Source organism: Lytechinus variegatus, chromosome 3, assembly GCF_018143015.1.
Source record: "Lytechinus variegatus isolate NC3 chromosome 3, Lvar_3.0, whole genome shotgun sequence".
NCBI classification, from domain to species: Eukaryota; Metazoa; Echinodermata; class Echinoidea; order Temnopleuroida; family Toxopneustidae; genus Lytechinus; species Lytechinus variegatus.
This window is the reverse complement of record NC_054742.1, coordinates 11,933,767-11,957,045: the sequence shown is the minus strand read 5'-3', so window position 1 is coordinate 11,957,045 and position 23,279 is coordinate 11,933,767. Positions and strand designations below refer to the sequence as shown.

At 36.4% G+C, this 23,279-nt stretch overlaps 1 protein-coding gene across 1 annotated transcript; it reads right to left on the bottom strand.

Annotated features, from left to right (window-relative positions):
• Positions 1–3,415: 3,415 nt before the first annotated feature.
• LOC121410228 lies at positions 3,416–23,217 on the bottom strand. The gene is made up of 4 exons (XM_041602167.1): positions 23,094–23,217; positions 6,464–6,605; positions 5,996–6,047; positions 3,416–5,168 (listed from the first exon to the last, which is right to left on the bottom strand). Exons 1-4 carry the CDS (start codon positions 23,111–23,113, stop codon positions 5,071–5,073), a joined length of 312 nt encoding a protein of 103 aa, XP_041458101.1. The 5' UTR covers positions 23,114–23,217; the 3' UTR covers positions 3,416–5,070.
• Positions 23,218–23,279: the final 62 nt, after the last annotated feature.

Below are 23,279 nucleotides of genomic sequence, written 5' to 3'. Positions count from 1 at the left end.
TGGCCCGAATTCACAAAGGTGGATTCTGCAAAATCCACGGATTAATCCACGGATTTTGTTGAGTCCACCTTTGTGAATTCGGGCCAATGATGTAGGTAGGCCTATATACCGACGACCGATGTCACTGATATAACGCTGTACCGGTACTTGTTTAGGGGGTCGATTCAGGGAATAGTTGCCAAGAGTATCGTTTTGATTCCATACTTGTTAAGGGTAGGGTTTCATAAATACTTGTTTAGGGCTGCATTTCCAAAATATTGAAAATACGTGTTTAGGGTGCTTTTCGAGACCCCATGGTCGCGCATGGTATATCCACTCGTCAATGGAAGTGCCCCCCCCCCCGGGCAGACTGTATATTTAAAAAAGTCTGTTTGTTTTTATTTTAGTCACATACACATCTTCTTCAGGATCAGAAACATAATTCAGGAGAAAATACATAGAATTTCCAAAAATTTAAGCTGGCGCTTCCGCTCGCACAAATTAATTAGGGCTTATTAGATTATTTCATATATTTAGGTTGATTTATAAGGGAAAAAAAATCAACTTTGAGCAGCATATGTATCTCATTAATCAAATAGGCCTATAACAATGTGTAATGGGATATTTTGGAAGCTTTTTGAAATAATAGACATGATGCATGTTGAATCAGTTTAACGATCGATGCGAGCGCGAAGCAGGTTTAAATCATTGTTAAAATTAATATGAAATTATACATATCTCATCAATGACAATGGAAGAACGCAGTGCTAGATAAAAAAAAAATGTTTCAAAACTGAACAGTGTGGAATACAATCATGAAGAGGATATAGGTAGTTTAGGTACTTCAAAAAATAAAATAATGCGAGCACAAGCTGAAATTTTTTATACAATCTTAAAACGGGACATTTTAATTCTTTAAAATCACATGTTAATCAATAAGAGCTTGGTGCCCGAGCACAAATATGTTTGTAAATTTTGACTTTAAAACTACACCCACATTCTCATCGAACAGGCAATGCCAGCGCAAAGCACAATCTAGCAAAAAAATATATGGAAGAAGTTATATTTTCCAGGTCTTCCTCGTCTTATTTCACCCATTTTCCCTTTTCTCACCCTTCTTTTCCACTTTTCTCGTCCCTTTCCCCCCTTTTTTTGTGCCACCAATGGCTGTTGTTATCATTATTACCATATACCATTATATTACCATTATTACTATTATTATTTTATCATTGTTATATGATGATGATGAATAATTATCAATTTTAGGTGTGCACTTGTTTATAAAAAAGAGGGTAAATTCCAAAACAAAGGAACCTATTTTATCATTTTTAACCACTCCATCCCCCCTTTTATGTGCGTGCTGTGATAGAGAGAGCACGAGCAGGGGGTGGGGGGTGGTGTTGTACAGCGGTACCGTATCATTCCATTCCTGATAGTAGGCCTAGTTATCATCATGATTATTTAAAATAATTTTTCAGCTTCAATAATTTTAAGGTATAATTTCGCCCCTCCCCCTCTCGGATAACGCAACAATTTGTTTTCGACAAAATGGCTATTGGACCGATTAGCTTTTAGACTAAATGACTATTGGACGATTCAGGAATTTAAACTAGTTTAAACGCCACAATCATATCTGCCAAGTAGATATTAGATGAATTATGACCCCTTTCTCATTGCACTTTTTAAAACTAGTTAATACTGGTTTAGGAAATTGGTTTAGGATACCAGTTCGAAAGATCGCTTTGCTAGTGTTCCCTTTTGATCACCTGAAAGTGGTTTTCTAACGTATAGCGATCTTGTTGCTATGGGAATGCTCTGTGGGGCGACACACTTCATAACAAATTTAAAATCGCATTCTACATAGTGTGTGGAGTAATGCGCTCAAAATGTGCAAAGATCGCTTCCCGAAGAACGGTTGTCCTCACTTACTCTAACAAGTGGAATGCCTCTGGCCGTCTCACCTGCATCACGCAGTTCAATATAGCAGCAGTGCTGACTTTGAATACTACTCTAACTCACACAAGATGTTCAGTGATACATGGTTACTCTTATGTCCACTTTTTATGAACTAGACCAATAAACTTACAGAGATATGATGGTTATTCAACAAAAAACCCCAACATGGCCAAAGTTCATTGACCTTACATGACCTTTGACCTTGATCATGTGACCTGAAACTCGAACAGGATGTTCAGTGATACTTGATTACTCTTATGTACAAGTTTCATGAATCAGATCCATAAACTTTCAAAGTTATGATGGTAATTCAACAGATGCACCCAATTCGGCCAAAGTTCATTGACCTTTGACCTTGGTCATGTGACCTGAAACGCGCACAGGATGTTCAGTGATACTTGATTACTCTAATGTCCCAGTTTAATGAACTAGACCAATAAACTTTCAAAGTTATGATGGTAATTCAACAGATACCCCCGATTCGGCCAAAGTTCATTGACCCTAAATGACCTTTGACCTTAATCATGAGACCTGAAACTTGCACAAAATTTTCAGTGATGCTTGATTACTATTATGTCCAAGTTTCATGAATCAGATCCATAAACTTTCAAAGTTATGATGGGAATTCAACAGATATCCCCAATTCGGCCAAAGTTCATTGACCCTAAATGACCTTTGACCTTGGTCATGTGACGTGAAACTCATGCAGGATGTTCAGTGATACTTGATTAACCTTATGTCCAAGTTACATGAACTAGGTCCATATATTTTCTAAGTTATGATGACATTTCAAAAACTTAACCTCAGGTTAAGATTTCGATGTTGATTCCTCCAAAATGGTCTAAGTTCATTGACCCTAAATGACCTTTGACCTTGGTCATGTGACATGAAACTCTACTTGATTAACCATATGGCCAAGTTTTATTAACTAGGTCCATATACTTTCTAAGTTATGACGTCATTTCAAAAACTTAACCTCAGGTTAAGATTTGATGTTGACGCCGCCGCCGCCGTCGGAAAAGCGGCGCCTATAGTCTCACTTTGCTTCGCAGGTGAGACAAAAACTGTAGGTGGTTTTATGAACTGGTTTGGAACATTGCTTCCAAGATCACTTCAACCTTTCTCATTACACGTTAAACTAGATTCCAGTAAACTTGTGTTAGGAAGGTAGAGAGATTGGTGTCTATGTCCATTTTTATGTATGTAAAAACAGACATTTTAGACTCCATTTCAGAAGCACATACTGGACTCACTTGAATCATACCTCTCAGGTGGATTTTCAATATATCAATTTTCAAGTATATCAATTTTTTAGTCAAGAGCAGTACTCCAGTTTTGGAAGCCATCTTAAATTTGTTGACATAGAGGATCAACTGACTGTCCTTTTAACTTGTTCCACTGTATTACCTGACCCTTAAAACCATTGAATAGAAACAAAATTCAGGACACTAAAATAAGTAATAGATGATCGAATTGTGGATTTTTAGGCTTTATTTGGCAGCCATTTTAGCCGCCATCTTGGATTTTTAGGTACACTTGTCTGCTTATACTCACTCTAACCTGTATCAATAGCTTTTTTAAATCCCTTTAAACTATGAAACATGCATCAAAACTGGATGTCGAGGGTAGATGAATGAGGTATGTCCATTTTCTGTAAATGGCGGCTATTTTTGGTGCCATCATGAATTACGGAAAACCCTCAAGTAGGATTTATGAGGACTTTTGTATGTTATTGTAGAAATATTCCTGGACCTGTCCTGAAAAAAAATCAGCTTGTACCAGAAATTTCCATTTTAAACCTAATGCTAATCTTGGCCCATATACTATAGTCTCACTCTGCTAAGCCTATGCAGGTGAGTTAAAAACAAACATATAACAATCTGAGGGTGTTTAATGAAAGTTGTCAGCACTGACTAAATTGTCGGTGCTGACAATTTCAGTGATATCCTTGGTTTTGATTGGCTGTGAGGCACTTGCCTCTGTTTCTATGGTAACTGTCGGAGAAAGCCAACTTGTCAGTGCTGACAACTTTCATGAAACGCTCCCCTGATATTACAATTTTCTTCACAAGCATTTGTTGAAAACAACATTTAGGAGCTATATTTTGTGAGTTGAAGCAAAAGTATAATTTTGCCAACTAACTATGCATAAAACATCTGACACATGATCTTCAATTCAAATGTAATGTATTGTTATCAAATAAAAGGAATTCATTAAATAGCAACTTTCAAAGAAAAAATATGCATGCCAATTTTCGTGCAAACAATCTCAAGAGAAGCCATACGACTGTTGTGATCATTTGTATAATGGTCAATCATATTTCAATGAGATTTCTTCCCAGTTCATCATTTCCGTATCAATATATTTTGTTTATTTATTCATACCATGACAACATATAATTACATGAATTCAATTTCACATTTTGCAACTCCAATTATTTTGTGAGAATTAGGTAATTTTAATCAAATGAAATGCATAGCTCTTGTAACTTGTTCTGTCAGGTACTGCTACCAATCTTTTATAACTTACATGTAGGATTTTACAACAAAATATGATCATTTTTATTTACATAATGATTGCATCCCCCCCAAAAAAAAAAAAAATTACCCCACCCATAATAATTTGAAAAATTTATGGGTAAAATGGAGGAAATGATCTTGTGGTTAATTGAATACCCCCCCCCAAAAAAGGAAATATGGGACCGATAAAACATTATCCTCTTGTTAAGATAATGCAGTCTCAATAGAGAAGTGTACAAATTTGGTATATTGAGTTAGTTATACATGTATGTCTCTCAAAACCATAACAGGTTGAATATGGTTCCCATGTTCAAATTCAGGCAGTTCTGCTTTCAACAAGACTTCTTGGCAACCAAGGCATTTATGCAAAACTGATATGGAAGAAACGCTTAGTAATTTGAATATATAGACTATACACAAGAAATAAAAAACGAATAAATACGCTTTTCAATAAAGTGAGAAAAATTGCTGCAAACTGATGTTCTTTATACAGTCCATAATCCATACATTTGATGTGCAATATAACCTGCTTAATGGCAACAAAATTAGGCTGATACAACAACATTTCCAGTTCAGGCAATACCAGGACAGTGTTTGTAAGAAATACATTCACATTTCACTTTGTAGATCTGCTGATGTAATTTGTTGCTTGACTGCCAAGTTCTTTAACTTTCTCTGGTCCTCTTGCTAATGATGAAAAGGTCCATTTTACACCTGAGTGAGCAAGAAGCAAATAAAAAATACCAATAATAATAAAAAATACTTGAATATCATCAAACAAACTGCCGCAAAGAAAGGCATCTCACTATTCCATTATTTGAATGTGTATATGCCCTAGAACAGTTATAATGTGAAGGAGTTTTACGGGATAAATTCAGTGACTTTACATGAAATTTGATTTAATTGGGTGCCTGATCAAAATATATTAGTAATTATGATAATAAAAATACCTAACATTTATAAGGCGCTTAATACCGGTGTTTCTTTCTGGCCTACTTACATGTAGGCCAGATCTGTTTTTTTTAAATGAGCTGAAAATGTCAGGATATACTCTTTGTTTTTACTTTCTGATTGATATCTATTTACTAGATTTGTAAGATAAGCGCTTAAAGATCCTTTTTAAAAGAAAAATAACACCGAAAGAGAACGCTACATTCAACAATGCCATATATGAATTCTAGCAGTTGAAAAAAGACCTAATGGCCCTTACACTTATAATTGCAATATTGGATGATACTAGAATTATAATTCACACTATTTACTTGCTAACAAAGCATTCAATATAAAGGAAAGATTTTCATCAGCATAGTCAGGTTAATGCAAATTCTAAATCAATAATACATGTATCAAACACCAGTATAATAAACTGTGCAAAATGTATCATTACCTTTCTTGGCCATTCATACATATCATTCTTTTAGAAAATCTTGTATTGAGGCCTTTTTATTCTCGTTTGAGGAGATGAATAAGTTGGGCTTTACATACAAGTAGGCCTGTTTGTGATCAATGAATGAAAATATGGGTTAATAAACGGTATGTACCTGAATTCCAGCTTTGCCTTGTACTACTTGCTACTTGCTCGGTAGATGGTATCTGAAAAATAATTAATAACATACTGTATCTATTATGAAGCAATATTTTCATTTCATATATGTATAGGAAATACACAAAGCTGATCAATTGGCATTGATGCTTTCATTTTAGAGGAACTTGGAAAATATCTGCATTCCAATATGCCATCTTTCTAATTTTCTAACTGAAATAATCCACATAAAGGATGTGCTCTCTTCCAAAAATGTGTGCACATACAGGTCAAGTTATTATTTATACAAAAGTTCATCTCACATATTGATCAATGCACCCATTATATATGGCTGATGATTGTTATTTTTTAAGTTCATGGAAATTATTATAAAACATAATGAACAAATTACAAGAGTAAGATGGCTTTTCATAGAAGTCGCAGTATTCAGAAGTCCTCCTCAGTAGTACATTAAAATGTTTAATACCTGTCTAAGATATTCATCCTGTCTCTGCAGTGTGCCTGTCAACTTATTCATTGTTTTTGAACCGTCAAATGAAGATCCCCAGATGCCTTGTTCTACCGATATATAAAGTGCTCCTCCTCCTATTGCCACCTTGCAAAGTCCTCTGAAAATGAAGAGAGATGTTCAATGTAAATCTAATTTACTTGCAACATACATTTTTTTTAAGAACAAAATATGATTAATTACCCACTATGATTTTCTTTGGTATCATAAGGTGCAATGTGTGTAAGAAAACATAGATTAACAAATGTATATCATCAGCTTTACATGTATTTGGGAATAATTGTGTGTAATTAATGAAACAGCAAGGCAAATTAAGAATAAGATTTATGAGAATTAAGGCTAAAGGTACAGATAAGTGAAAGTTGGTTATACAGTACATCCCAGACAAAAAAAAACCGAATTCAGTGTAATTTTTTGCCATCATAATTATGAATTTGCTTCATGAGATGTACATCAATGAAAAGATACAATTCCCCTCTTTCATAATCATTTGAAGCACATCTCAACGTTCATAATGCACGTATGACTGAGTTAGAATAGTTGCAAGTGGTGCTAGAAAGTTACGAATTTGAGTGAGTTTTTCTGGCTTTTACTGCTATGTATTCAGGAAATAATGTTCATAACTTTAATACTGATTTTTTCATCTTTCATATGACACCTTGTGCATAAAATATGATTGACACATTGTTGAGAAAAAGTTCAGATGAAAACATGTTTGATTTCTACCTATCTGATGATTCATTGAAAAACAAGCATTTCTAACAAAGTGGCAGAAAATGGGCTACCAGTTAATGTGAGGCGAGTGTGATTTTATGGTTGCCTTGAATGTATGTTTGAATTCTTTTTGTAAAGCTTGTAAAAAAATTGCTTGAAATGATGCGATGAGGCAGGGGCGGTGGAATATTGGATGGGGAGGGGGTAAGACACTTAAGAAAAACAAGATAATGGCTTTCTCTCCTACAATTGTAAAAAGTGACTTGCTCCTTTTCTTCTGCACCCCGCCCCCTTCAAACATTTTCTGCCATCCACGAATGAAACAACAGAGAAGTTTGAGATAAAACTTATCAAAATTATTACGATTGTCACATTGAATTCTCACAGCCATGCATAGACTCCAGTTTCCTTCCCCGACCTGAACAGCATTGCCTATGGTCTGCTGCTTTGTTTGGGAAAACTAAATGCTTATTTTTCAACGATCCGTCAAATAGGTAGAAATCAAGCATGATTTTTTTTTTCTTGACCATTAGTCATTCATATTTTACGCATAAGGTCTCATATGGAAAAGAAAATGATGGATATTCAAGTTGTAAAATTTGTTTTCCGAATAGATACATGTAATTGTAAAAGCCAGCAAAACTAACTCAAAAACATAATTTGCTCATGCAAATAGAAATTTGATACCACCACTTTTCATTGTTCTAACTCAGTCATATGTGCATTATGAACATTGAGATTGGTCACAAATGAAAGAAGAGAAGTATATCTTTCCATTCATGAATATTTTAAAAGTGAATTTATGATCATGATAAGAAAAATATACACTGAATAACGATTTCCTTTTTTCTGAGACACACTGTATATTGAAACCAAGAGACACTGAAAAGATATTTGTGGGACTAACATAAATGACATTTGAAAGAATCTAAAAATGAATTTGAACGAAAATCAAATAATGGTATATACTGATCAAAGTGTATACAAGCAATAATCATGCCAGTGTGTGCCTATCTGTGTCCAGGGTAATCATTTTGAGCTGAGAATAATGGTTTTTATCGGGCACCCAATCATAAAAAAAAATGATGTAAAATCGGTTTTATCTGGTAAACAAAAATATACAAATTTAATATCCTTCACATCATATCTGTTTTAGGACACATTCATATAATTTAGTAATGAATTGGAATAGTAACATGAATTTACAACAAGTGGAATGCCTCTGGCCGTCTCACCTGCATCACGCGGTTCAATATAGCAGCAGTGCTGACTTTGCATACTACTCTAACTCGCACAAGATGTTCAGTGATACATGGTTACTCTTATGTCCTCTTTTTATGCACTAGACCAATAAACTTACAGAGATATGATGGTTATTCAACAAAAAACCCCAACATGGCCAAAGTTCATTGACCTTACATGACCTTTGACCTTGATCATGTGACCTGAAACTGGAACAGGATGTTCAGTGATACTTGATTACTCTTATGTACAAGTTTCATGAATCAGATCCATAAACTTTCAAAGTTATGATGGTAATTCAACAGATACACCCAATTCGGCTAAAGTTCATTGACCTTTGACCTTGGACATGTGACCTGAAACACGCACAGGATGTTCAGTGATACTTGATTACTCTAATGTCCAAGTTTAATGAACTAGACCAATAAACTTTCAAAGTTATGATGGTAATTCAACAGATACCCCCGATTCGGCCAAAGTTCATTGACCCTAAATGACCTTTGACCTTAATCATGAGACCTGAAACTTGCACAAAATGTTCAGTGATGCTTGATTACTATTATGTCCAAGTTTCATGAATCAGATCCATAAACTTTCAAAGTTATGATGGGAATTCAACAGATATCCCCAATTCGGCCAAAGTTCATTGACCCTAAATGACCTTTGACCTTGGTCATGTGACGTGAAACTCATGCAGGATGTTCAGTGATACTTGATTAACCTTATGTCCAAGTTTCATGAACTAGGTCCATATATTTTCTAAGTTATGATGACATTTCAAAAACTTAACCTCAGGTTAAGATTTCGATGTTGATTCCTCCAACATGGTCTAAGTTCATTGACCCTAAATGACCTTTGACCTTGGTCATGTGACATGAAACTCTAATAGGATGTTCAGTAATACTTGATTAACCTTATGGCCAAGTTTTATTAACTAGGTCCATATACTTTCTAAGTTATGATGTCATTTCAAAAACTTAACCTCAGGTTAAGATTTGATGTTGACGCCGCCGTCGCCGTCGGAAAAGCGGCGCCTATAGTCTCACTTTGCTTCGCAGGTGAGACAAAAAACTAAATAGTACATATGTTTCAAGGAGTTTCTCAAGCAATCATTGTGTGCTGCAACAACCCATACCCCTGCAAATTATGTGTGCATGTGATCTGCACATATGGGTAGAGTTTATGACAAGGCTTCTTGAGAAACATTAACAATTTTATTATGTTTTTAAAGCACCTTTTCTTTGGGGGATGGTAACTTGATAAGATTATTTGAAGAAAACTTCTCACTTTTGTGTACCTTACATGTAATAATGAATTGCTAGATCTCCCTTTGTATTTTACGTTCCACTCATTCTGAGCTCCAGCTGGGGAAGACTGGGGGACGTGCAACATCATGGCCATCTACCTCATATCATAAAATTTTCCAGAACACCCAATGATTGATAACAAAGCAAAATTTTATTACTTTTTTCTTGGAGGCCTGACAAGCCTCACAAAACTACATGTATGTATACAAACTCATGAGACAGGGGTATAACATTGCGACACCACCACTCAAGGGCAGGGTGACCAGATGTCCCGTACATGTATTTCCCGGGATTGTCCCGTATTTTGCTCCTTTGTCCCGTCATCCCGACAAGCCCTTCACGGGACTATTTGTCCCGTATTTCAGAATATTGAACAAAATATACATGTACATGTAGTTATTTTAAAAGTGAAGAATTTTCATAAAAACACCAACAGATAGAAGCAGAGAACAATAAAATCGATAACTGTAAACTTATGCAAGTTCTGCTGTGATTTTTTTGCTAACCAAATGAACTGGCATCCTGCCTGTGTGTGGCAGGCTATACTAGCTCGGCATGTAGGATCGGAGCAGATTCTCAATGGTGCAAACAATCTTACATGATAAACAGTTTTTCCACCAAAATAACTAGAGATGCTCAGCGGGTCGCGCAGCCGACCACATGTATCCCCCGAACCCATGGCATCATCCGTCATTGCAATAATATAGAGCTCACACAGAAATTTGACCCCCAAATACTATTATCATGGCGACAATGACCCTAGCATGCAGGTCCCCCAAGTGCATCTACCATCCAAGTATGGTTGAAAAGCGACTTGTGGTTGCGGAGTTCTAAAGAGAGTCTTGCATGTTAACTTCAATGTTGACCTGAAAATGACCTTTGATCTTACCATGTGACTTCTGACAGCAGCATAACATGAAGGTCCCCCAAGTCCATCTACACCATTCAAGTTTGGTTGAAAAGTGACTTACGGTTGCAGAGTTAGGTGTCATACGAGAGTCTTGCATGTAAACTTTAACGTTGACCAGAAAATTACCTTTGACCTTACCATGTGACCTCTGACTGCAGCATAACATGCTGGTACCCCAAATCCATCTACCATCCAAGTTTGGTTGAAAAGTGACTTAACAGTTGCAGAGTTAGGTGTCATAAGAGAGTCTTGCATGTAAACTTTAAAGTTGACCTGAAAATGGCCTTTGACCTTACCATGTGACCTCTGACTGCAGCATAACATGCAGGTCTCCCAAGTCCATCTACCATTCAAGTTTGGTTGAAAAGTGACTTACGGTTGCAGAGTTAGGTGTCATACGAGTCTTGCATGTAAACTGTAACGTTGACCAGAAAATGACCTTTGACCATACCATGTTACCTTCGACTGCAGCATAACATGCAGGTACCCCAAATCCATCTACTATCCACGTTTGGTTGAAAAGTGACGTTTGGTTGCAGAGTTAGGTGTCATAAGAGAGTCTTACATGTTAACTTTAACGTTGACCTGAAAATGACCTTTGACCTTACCATGTGACCTCTGACTGCAGCTTAACATGCAGGTACCCCAAACCCATCTACCATCTAAGTTTGGTTGAAAAGTGACTTAACGGTTGCAGAGTTAGGTGTCATAAGAGAGTCTTGCATGTAAACTTTAACGTTGACATAAAAATGACCTTTGACCTTACCATGTGACCTCCGACTGCAGCATAACATACAGGTACCCCAAATCCATCTACCATCCAAGTTTGGTTGAAAAGTTATTTGCGGTTGCAGAGTTAGGTGTCATAAGAGTCTTGCATGTAAACTTTAACGTTGACCTAAAAATGACCTTTGACCTTACCATGTGACCTCCGACTGCAGCATAACATGCAGGTACCCCAAATCCATCTACCATCCAAGTTTGGTTGAAAAGTGATTTGCGGTTGCAGAGTTAGGTGTCATAAGAGAGTCTTGCATGTAAACTTTAAAGTTGACCTGAAAATGACCTTTGATCTTACCATGTGACCTCTGACTGCAGCATAACATGCAGGTCCCCCAAGTCCATCTATCATCCAAGTTTGGTTGAAAAGTGACATACGGTTACGGAGTTAGGTGTCATAAAAGAGTTTTGCATGTAAACTTTAATGTTGACCAGAAAATGACCTTTGACCATACCATGTTACCTCCGACTGCAGCATAACATGGGCGATTCCACACTAGAACTTCAATAATATCATAAATTTCAACATGCTTTCAATAAGTCATAAGTAGTGTAATATTTCACTATGATACCTAAATTTTATGAAAATTATGAGTTTTAACCAAACGTGAAGACAGATATAGTTTTAATTGGGGGGAACAATGGAATTTTAAATTTTCAATAATTTTGCTCATTGAATAGTCAAGTACAAACACTGCCTGAAACAATTATTTGCAAAGCAAGAGAAGATTGAAAATATTGAAGGTCAATAGAATAATATATCATTGATGGTTCCAAATAATATCTACAAAATTTTCATGATCCATAATAGGGGCAGCCTTTATTTTTCCAAACCTATTTTTGGCAATGTTCCGTACGACACATGACAATGCAAAAGTTTTTCCTACAATTTTATTTTTGATGATGCAATTTCATAAAATCAGTTTCTCTTTGTTTGACCCATGGGTGATCGATTTATCCCATAAGGATTTAATTACTGCCCTTCATTTTTCAATTATTGTCCTATTGAAAGTTGTCCCGTACGACACACGCCGTGTCGTACGGGACATGTCCCGTACGACACACAATATAATAATGAATTTAATTGCAGGAGTAGGATTCAGAAAATATAAATGGTAGGCATATTTCAATTCATTTAATTGATTTAACATAAAGTGAACTGAAAAAGTACTTTGTTTATCTCCATAGAACATGAAATAGGTGATTCTAAACATTTTAATTGATTTCATGTAGGCTTATTCTTTTGTGAATCCCTTCAGCTAAACTGGTGATTTTCACTGATCAGAGCAGATTAATTTATTTTCATTGAGCATGAAAAGAAAACTTTTATAATTATTTCAACCTAGCCTGGAAGATGACTTCCTCTTGCATGCTAATGTGGAATTATTATAAGATGTAAAAAAAAATACATATCAATCATCATGATCATCTATTTGGACTTCCCTTGATGATCACTATTTTTTTTTATACAGTATTGAAACTTCTTACTTTTTTCAAGTTGTAAAAAAAATCTGGAAAATAAGACAAACCATATGGTTTCATGAAATGTAGATGGGTTTGAAAAAGTAGAACCGCATTTCTTTAGAAAAAAAAAAATGGGGAATTACAAGTGACATTTGTGACATATATCATGTAGATATACATTTTATATAAAAAATATAACATCTTAGCCCCATAAATTACATAAAGTTTAATTCATTCATTGTTTAGATAGTGTTTGGAAATCATCAATCAATTCCCTAAAATATAACTTCACACAAAACCTCAAGTTTTTCAGCTCGTAGAAATGCTGTGAACACTTGTACATTTCCCATCATGAAAAAATTTATAACATATTGCTCCAAATTGTATATACTGAGGTTATAACTATATTGTCCTGAATGACTACTTATTAAAAGATTTTTGATAAAAAAGGAAAAATTTGGGGGCAATGCTCCTTCTGATTGATAAAAAGTTCATTTTTTTTATTCAGGCTGCCCAGTACAACACGCAAGTGCCTGTACAACACACAAGTGTCCCGTACGACACACAAGTGTCCCGTACGACACACAATTGTCCCGTACGACACATTATTTTGTTTATGATATATTGACAGAAATATTCATCTAATAGTGGTTTCTAAGCTAATGAATGTCTTAGTTTGATAGGATTATCATTATCATCAGTCAAATAATGTGATTGAAGAAGTCAAAGAGACATAAAGTAAGAAAGTTTGGCTTCAATTTAGAGATGTCCCGTACGACACATTTTGAATGTCCCGTACGCCACAATGTTCTCGAAAATTACAATTTGCTTAATTCATTCATGAATGTTTATTTTGCTTTCTTTTATAAATGTGTTTGTTCTTGGGTAATTGAGTGTCAATTTGAGTTAAATTTCTATGAAACTTATCTGCTCAACTCACAGACTTTTGAGTGAAACTTGAGGTTTCTAAAAAAGCCACTTTTTCTGCGTCCGTACGACACATTACTATTTCAAATCTGTATTATACAGGATGTGAATTCAAGTCATGTTAAGTCTTGGTTTTTCTAACACTCTGGTAGTACTTGATGATAACCTATAGTTACTGGAATATTTTTTGTCTCTTCTTGTCAAAAACTGTCAAATGCTCTCTAAATGTCCCGTACGACACGTATGGAATCACCCACATGCAGGTACCCCAAATCCATCTACCATCAAAGTTTGGTTGAAAAGTGACTTACGGTTGCAGAGTTAGGTGTCATAAGAAAGTCTTACATGTGAACTTTAACGTTGACCTGAAAATGACCTTTAACCTTAACATGTGACCTCTGACTGCAGCATAACATGCAGGTACCCCAAATTCATCTACCATCCAAGTTTGGTTGAAAAGTGTTAGGTGTCATAAGAGAGTCTTGCATGTAAACTTTAATGTTGACCTAAAATGACCTTTGACCTTACCATGTGACCTCTGACTGCAGCATAACATGCAGGTCCCCCACGGTGCAGCGTACTTTGTCGATTGTCCCGTATTTCACTTTTTACATGCTTACTCTTGCCATTCTTTCTCCCCTTTCTTGCTCCTCAGCTGTTTTTTTTTTATATATAGGCCCTAAATTAAATCTGTCTTATTACATGCATCTGCTCATACTATTTTTTATACTATTATTGCATTTTAAACATAATGTATATATTTTTTCCTCTTTAATGGTCACTGCATGTTGTGTATTTATTTATTTCTTTATGTATTTTTGAAAATGTAAACTCACATTGTTAGTCTTCGGACTTTTTGATGAGTATTGTTTAATAAAACCGAATTGAATTTGAATAAAAAACTCTAATCATTGTTAGTATAGAGAGAAAGGTAGATGGAAAATTAAAAAATTTGATTATAAGGTTCCTCCCCTGGACCGTGCTAATTCTTCAGATGTCACTGTTTATCACCAGGAGCTGGACATAGAGGAACAGAATATCCTGCATCCAGAACTGAACCTTATGTAACCTTATGTTATACATGTATGTATGAAAATACTAAAGCTGGAAAAATAAAAGAAAATTAGAGTAAATTCTGCCAGACGATGGCTATATGCCCGTAAATGTTCGTCATCCCCAACTAGCTCTCCTAACGCAATGTTAAATTTTAGTGTTATCTTTGAACAAAATTTTAGCTAACACCATTTTCAGAATACCAAATTTTGTGTTATCTTCCTCCCTAACACTGCCTATGGGGGTTATGGTTGCACCTGCGCGGTGTTACCACTTGGGCCATGTGTTTTTCATACTAGAAAAACATGATTTTGTCTTGTCTTTCCGTTTATGCCCACAAACATTTGATTTTTATCGCATATGAACATCAAGATTGACTTGACCTGAATTTTGCCGGGACCGGCCGGTGCAATAGTTACACCGGGTGAACACCCCACTCTTTGACGAATAGTGTATATAAAGTCTACAATTGGTTTTAACGTGCACAAGTTGTGACTCTCCTTTACATGGGACCAACATTTGTGTCCTTTCCGATGGAAGGAGTGTTTTTCCAACTGCATTCACACTAACCCAGGGAACTCCCGCCCGCTACGTGGGAAGGAGAGAACTTTTCGTTTTTTGAGGTTCCAGTCTGTGCCCAGATGTCAGAAAAACTGCCACTCGTTAGACCTTCATCCATATAATCATGGTAAGTAAGCTTTTTCCATATACCGGTATTAGTAATACCGTTTGATATGAAAGTCATACCGGTATGGATACCGCCGTTGAAATTTCAATACCGAAATACCGTCATACCAAAAGTTGAAAATATCATACCGGTATTTTCTTCTGTATTAGTGTGGTATGGTGTGTCATCCCGTAGGACTAGCGTGCCAAAATTGATTTTTTGGTTGTTTTGGCTTCAATAGGGTCCCCTTAGACCAAAAACGATGGGGGTCAAATTTTCAGACCCCTCCTTCCCTTTGTGGGGGGTCCTTTTTGGCGCCATATTGGCCTGTACAAAGCCCAATAGGATAATCCATTGTTTTCAACCTTATTTCTCACTTTTCTTCGCCAATTTTATTTTTAAGTTGTCTGAGGTGTACAAGAATGAATATTTGATGATGTTGTGAAGTCAATATTTTTTCACTTTTGCCATACGGGGGGCGGATTTTGCGAAAAATGCCCCAAAATTGTAAACTATTACCCCAAAAATGTAATTTTCCCCCTTTTTGGCACTAGAATTAGGACAAAAAGATTACAAAATGAAGTGCATATGTCTTGTTGTACAGTCCAATAACAGAGGAATACATCACATGTAATTTATATGATTATTATTGGTAAATTAATATAAAAGTCACCCCCGTTTCAGGATTTTATGCAGTGAAAACCTAACTACAACACTAGAGGGCGCCATAACTTATCATGATGATATTAGTGTGGTACGGTATATCATGACACAGTTTTTTTTTTATTCACTTGGGTCCAATCTATCACGAAATGATAGGGTTCCAATTTTCCCCACCCTCACCCACTGCCTGAGGGTGGGGTCACCTATATCGAGACCCACTAAAATCAGGAGTATTAGTAATTTTGCGCCCGGTTAAACAATTAATTATTTTATGGTATTTTATCATTCCTAGACAGCTAAAATGCCTATATCTGAAGGCTTCAAGTTGGACGAGCATCCTACCAACCATATTCCCTACTCCCCCCCCAACTGACTGGCATACAACTTTCACCATTCGGCCACTCGTTCTAGAGTAGAATTTACGATTAAAGGACTTCTATTCGAATTGTCAATTATGTACTTCTCGGCTAATTTCCAATTACTGAAAGACAAAAAAATACATAAAATATAATTTTAGCCCCCCCACACACACACACGCGCGCACATATGCACATATTCATTATTGAAATAACATGTGATGTTTAGAGAACTTCCGAACTTACATTGTTTTTCAGCAGTTGTTAGTACTAATTGACCTCAGGAATAATATACTAAAAATCTACCAAAATCTGCATCAGGGAAAGTGGTTATTTTCAAGATAGTATCCAAGATGGCCACCATTCACTTAAAATTAATGAATACGACTCACTCATTATCCACCCTAGAATCCTAGTTAGTTTCATACTCCATGGTCGAGGAGTTAAAATAATTTGTTGACACAGGGTAGAGTGAATATGAGGACCCCAGCATACCTGGGAAATATAAGATGACATCAAAAAAGCCTGCCGTGTGCTAAAAATCCGCAATTTGGTTTTGATTCAATGATTTTAAGGGTGAAGTAGTAAATTGGAAAAAAGTTACAAGGACAGTGAGTGGTCTGGTTGGTCCAAAAATCCATGATGGCTTCAAAAAATTTATTCTGAAATGGCTGCTAAAATTAAAGTAGATATAGCTGATTTCATATCGTCCATGGAAATGTAATTTCGATGTTCAATTTTAAACCACTAGTATGGGTTAAGTACACTCTAAAAAATGAAGTGCTAAGTTAGCTCTTAAAGAGCGTGTATAGTGACTGCACTTCGGAGTGCCGATTTGTCTAGTCCGAAGTGCAGCCACTATACACACTCTTTAAGAGCCAAATTAGCACTTCATTTTTAGAGTGTAATATAGGATAAGTTACAAGGACAGTCAGTGGTCTGGTATGTCCAAAAATCAAAGATGAATTCCAAAAAATGATCTTAAAATGGCTGCCGATACTTAAAGCGGACAAAGTTCATTTCATATCGGCCTAGGAGATACAGGTGGGTGTTTCATAAAGCTGTTATAAGATAAGACGACTTTAAGAACGACTGGTGATCCTTTCTTTTGGTAAATGGTATACACCATAGGGGATGGTTTAGCGCGTAAGAAAGGATCACCATCGTTCTTAAAGTCACTCTTAACTTACGAACAGCTTTATGAAACGGCCCCCAGTTTGGTGTCTAAACCAATGGTTTCAAGGGTCAAATAAAACATTTGGATAAGTAAATAAGGGCTGTCAGTGGTCTGCTATGTCAAAAAATGCGATATGGCCTCCAAAATGCAGGGTCTAAATTGACTGTGGTTCTTCAAAGTAGACATAGTTCATTAGAAATGCACATCGTGGATTTGATTTTGGTGTCTAGAGTTTAAAGGATCAAGTATTGTTTCAAGTTGAAAGAACAGTTGAAAGAACAGTCGGATGTCAAAAATCCAAGATTGCTTAATGACTGCTATTACTTTAAAAGTGGATATAGAACATTAAACATACACCTGGGGATATTATTTTTGTGTCTACACTAGTATTTCAAGAGTTGAAATTAAAAATACATATTAAGGACTGGCTACAATGACTATGCAGTTATCCATTTTGCCTTAAAATCCAAGTGGGCTTTAAAAAAATGTGTTCCAAAATGACTACTGTTACTTAAAAGTGGAGACATTATTCAGACAATACCAACCTGTGAGAAATATTTTGGTGCCTACACTTATATGTATGGGATAAGTCATCATATTGATTCATGAGATTTTAATAGCACCCACTTGATGAATTTTTTTAATATACCATGGATTTTAGACAAAATGGAAAACTAAATATCCTTGTTATTTGTTGAATGTATTATCTAACCCTTTATACCACCATGTAGACATCCAAATTATTCCTCACATATTAATATTGTATAAACTCTGAACATTATTGATAAGTTTTAAGAATCATTTTAGATGCCATTTTGAAAACTTTCTTGGATTTTTAGGCAAAATGGACAAGTGCATATCTTTGTAACTAATCGAAATTATTATTATAATCATGAAACCATTGAGTGGACACCAAAATCATATGTCCTTGGTGAATTTTAAATGAACGATGTTCATATTTAAGTAACAGCATTCACTTTAGACTCAGATTTCTTCACGATATCTTGGATTTTCCGACATAGACCAATGACTGTCCTTGTTATGATATGGTAATATTAATAATATAGGTATATTTACATAGGGAAGCCACTTCAGTTCTAAAAACTGTTCTCCCAGCGGGCCTTGCCATTATCATTACCCCTGCCTTAGATGGGCTGCCTAGGCGCTTTAGCATTCATTGAATTCCTTCGCGCATTCAGGGAATTTCTACCGGGTACCCATTTACCTCACCTGGGTTGAGTGCATCACAATATTGATAAATTTCTTGCAGAATGAAACTATGCCATGGCTGGGATTCGAACCCACGACCCTTTCAAAGTCAAAAGACCAATCCACAGGGGCCACAACACTCGAACGGTTTTAACTAATTTTCTGACTTTAAAAATCATGGTTTAAACATGAAACCATATTCTTAAAGGATATTACATGTCCACTTGTAAATAACGGTGGCTATTTTATACTCTATTGTTTAACATACTCGACCAACGACTCTCCTTGTAACTTATTCTAATGTATTATTAGACTCACTTTTCCATGGTAGTCACACACATTCATATTCCCGGATATTGAACAAACTATATCGGTTTTTCAAGCAGCAACAGCAATTTCAAACTCCATTTTTGGAAGCCATCTTGGATTTTTTTAACATACCGGACCACCGACTGTCCCGGTATGTTGAGTCCAAGATGGCCTCCAAAAGTTAAATAAATAAAGAAAGGAAACGGTATTCTTGTCCCAATTATGATCGTTGAAACCGTGATCTAGACACCGATTCCATCCATCTCAGGTATATAAAATGTGCTATGTCCATTTAAAGTATCAACAGCCATTTTAAACTCCATTTTTGGAAGCCATCTTGGATTTCTGGGTCCTTGTAACTTTTCCCGATATACTTCTTCACCCTTAAAAATCTTTGAATAGAAACCAAATTAAGGTCACTTTATAAGTAAAAAAAAAAAAAATCCAGGATTTTTTATTTTAGCCCAATGCAGCCATTTTGCCCCCCCCCACGTGGGGGGGGGGGGCGAGAATCAAAACAAATTAGATGCCCATACTATGAATCGGCATTGGAAATAATTGCTCTTGAAATGTGTCAGCTTTCAAATTTATTGATAAAATTACAGTGCCTAGAATTTGATTTTTTTAGGGAAGTGCTTATCATAAGTTATGGCGCCCTCTAGTGTTGTAGTAGGGTTTTTCACTGCATAAAATCCTGAAATGGGGATGATTTTTACATCAATTGACCAAAAATAATTATATACATTACATGTGATATATTCCTCTGTTGTTGGATTGTATAACAAGACATATTCATTTCATTTTGTAATCCTTTTGTCCTAATTTTAGTGCCAAAAAAGGGAAAAATAATATTTTGGGGGCAATATTTTAAAATTTTTGGGCATTTTTCATAAAGTCCGCCCCCGTATGGTAAAAGTTAAAAAACATTGACATCACAACATCATCAAATATTCATTCTCATACACCTCAGACAACTTTAAAATATAACTGGCAAAGAAAAGTGAGAAATAAGGTTGAAAACAATGGATTATCCTATTGGGCTTTGTACAGGCCAATATGGCGCCAAAAAGGACCCCCACAAAGGGAAGGAGGGGTCTGAAAATTTGACCCCCATCGTTTTTGGTCTAAGGGGACCCTATTGAAGCCAAAACAACATAAAAATCAATTTTGGCACGCTAGTCCTACGGGAGCTGTGTCAGTGACATACCGTACCACACTATATTGTCGTTTGTGGGTATTTTTACAGTAAACTTAAGCCAAAACAGTAAGTTCTTTGGCTCTCTCAACGTATTTAATGAAATCAGAATCCAATAATCTAACCTCGAAATGAATACATCGCCCCTTAACTACTGTCTGAGCTCCGTTAGCCGCTGCATAAGGCCTCGGCCCCACCGCTACTGGGCATGGGGTGCATGTCGGCTCAGCTCCATGCACTCGTGTACACAGCTACAGTAAACAACGAAGTCGACCGAGACGGAGAGCATTTCATGAAGAGTTTTTTCAGTGGTTTCAACAACAGATTTGCTTTCCGCCAATCACATGCGAGGGTTTCCTAGCTTGTAACATCCCTCTACACAAACAAAATCACTGACAAAACTCTTTTTGAAACCTGCCTTTTGACCACGTGGTGACAAAGTATCAACCTTGGCTTGGGGCGTTGACAGACAAACCACAGGGATTAACACTTGTTTTTTTTATGCCAGTTTTTTTTTCTCGGACTGCTCTTAACTTGTATCAATGGGAATGTCCACTGATTTTTTTTTTTGGAGGGGATGCAGTGCATTGACAGACAAACCACAGGGATTAACAATTTTTTTTCTTTATGCAATGTTTTTTATCTGGACTGCTCTTGACTTGTTTCAATTATGACAAGTTTACTTTTATACTATAAGCCTGCTACAAAAATCGTCTGACCCCCCTCCCCCCCCCAAAAAAAAATAAATACATAAAGAAAAAAATAATACATTAATGAATAAATAAAAAAAGACAGAAAATGTTGATAACATTCACAGGAAAAAATGTTATGCCATCCCTCTTTGTTTATTTTGATCTGTGAAGTGATCGTAAATGGAAGAAAGTGGCTGAGAATATTTGTGTGATTTGTGATCGATGTTGTATCCGTTTTGTGCATGTGCGGTCATGAATAAAATAAACTATTTGATTGATTGTAATTTAAATTCATAATGGTCTCGTGACTTGATAAGATGATGATCAACTAAATTTTGGCATGTGTGAAAGATTAAAATTGACAAAAAAGAGGGGAAGATCGAGATTCGGAGAAGAGGATGTTGATTGTTCGTGGGAAGAGAGGGGAGGTGACGGGAAGAGAATGGGCCGATACGAAAGAGAGAGTGGGGAGATAAAGAAAAACAAAAGCAAGAAAAAATGAGTGAGAAAGAGGCAGCTGGGAGATAAGAAGTTTAGGGGGTTTTACTTTTAGACAACGTGGAGATTCACAAGAGGGGGGGGGTTTAACACAGTGGACATTTATAAGAAAAGTTATTTTCGAGACGTCAAAATTTGAGGTCAACAAACTTTGAACCTTCGACGAACACGTGTTGATGTGAGTGGTAAACAAAAGGGGCGAATCTGAATGTGAATGAGTGGGGCCAGATCGGTGTAGGGAAAATATCCTTGCCTGTTTTAGCAGGGAATTTCGGTGCTTGGAAGTTTAGACATGTACACACGTTTAGCCAAGTATGGAGCAGTGAGTTTGTGCGGTGTAGCATTTGGCAACTTGACTTATTGATTTCGTACCATGTGCTTGCTGAGATAATTCTGCACACATGCACAGGTAATTCACAGCTCTCGTTGGGGAGAGAGCATGATCGTATAACTTTTGGTAAAGAAAGAGAAAGTTTTTGTCAATGAGAATGGACCAAGCTGAGCATTCCTCAGCTGACCGCAAGCATCCCCTCTTTATCCGAGGCCATATCAGGGCTAAACAAACATTGGACACTGTTTCAGTGTTTGCACAATAAATTGGGAATTTACTCGGTATTAGTCGGTATACCGGTATTGAAGCTCTTAGTAATACGGGTATTGAAAATATCAATACCGAAAAAGCTTAGTGGTATGTGCTTGATTTCTGTTTTAACTATTTATTCGGAGAATTATTTTGACCATACTTCACGCTTGTCAGGTGAGTATGCCTTTACACGCAAGATCCAGGGACCGATTGCACGAAAGGGTCTTTGCAAGGACCGTCTTTCGTGTCACCCATTATAACCTTGTTCATTGAATGAGTGGTTCATTGAATGAGTGGTGTCGCCCATCTTTTATGATGCGCCATGTGAAACGCATTTTAAATAAAACATCTGCAAACATATTTCAATTTTCATTCATCCGTTAAAATAAACCAAATATTTGTTTATAAAATGATGTGATAACTGATAATTGATATATCATGAAATTGTATAAAATTTGATTTAAAAGCAAGCTCACAAATCTTATTCTTATCATAAATTTCAGAAACACACCCGCTTATAGCGTATCATAAAAGATGGGCGACACGAAAGACGGTCCTTGGAAAGACCCTTTCGTGCAATCGGCCCCTGGGTTACTCCTTGCCTTGCACATATTTATACACCGCAGCGCTCCCCAGCACCAGCCCGGTGCAGCTGGCGGCGACACGTTCGGAGCCGCGCCGCCGGCTCACGAAACCAGTGCAGTCTAGTCACGAGACTTCGTCTCGCCTATAACCTAGACGCGCCGCCGCATACCGTCTCTATTTAGTTCCTACATCTCGAATAGTGGCTTTGAAACTTCTCATTTAATCTTAGCGTGGCATGATAAGGTGATAATACTTACTTAAAAATAGAGACGGCCATGTCGGATTTCCAAAGACAAAGTTGTAAAAAATAAAGTCTACCCGGTATGCCTGCGTCACTTGTTCACATGCTACCACCCTGTGGCGTGGGGATCGGAATGTACAGTTGGATTATGGTATGCCAATGTTGTACAGAGCACACACTTTTAAAAATCATTAAAATATCA

What these genes read in the sequence shown, in the direction of transcription:
- LOC121410228 (XM_041602167.1), bottom strand. Translation starts at nt 23,113, where the DNA reads ATGGCCGTCTCTATTTTTAA. An exon ending in ATGGCCGTCTCTATTTTTAA is followed by an intron (nt 6,606 to 23,093) that starts GTAAGTATTATC and finishes CTTCATTTTCAG; the next exon opens with AGGACTTTGCAAGGTGGCAA. An exon ending in AGGATGAATATCTTAGACAG is followed by an intron (nt 6,048 to 6,463) that starts GTATTAAACATT and finishes ATTATTTTTCAG; the next exon opens with ATACCATCTACCGAGCAAGT.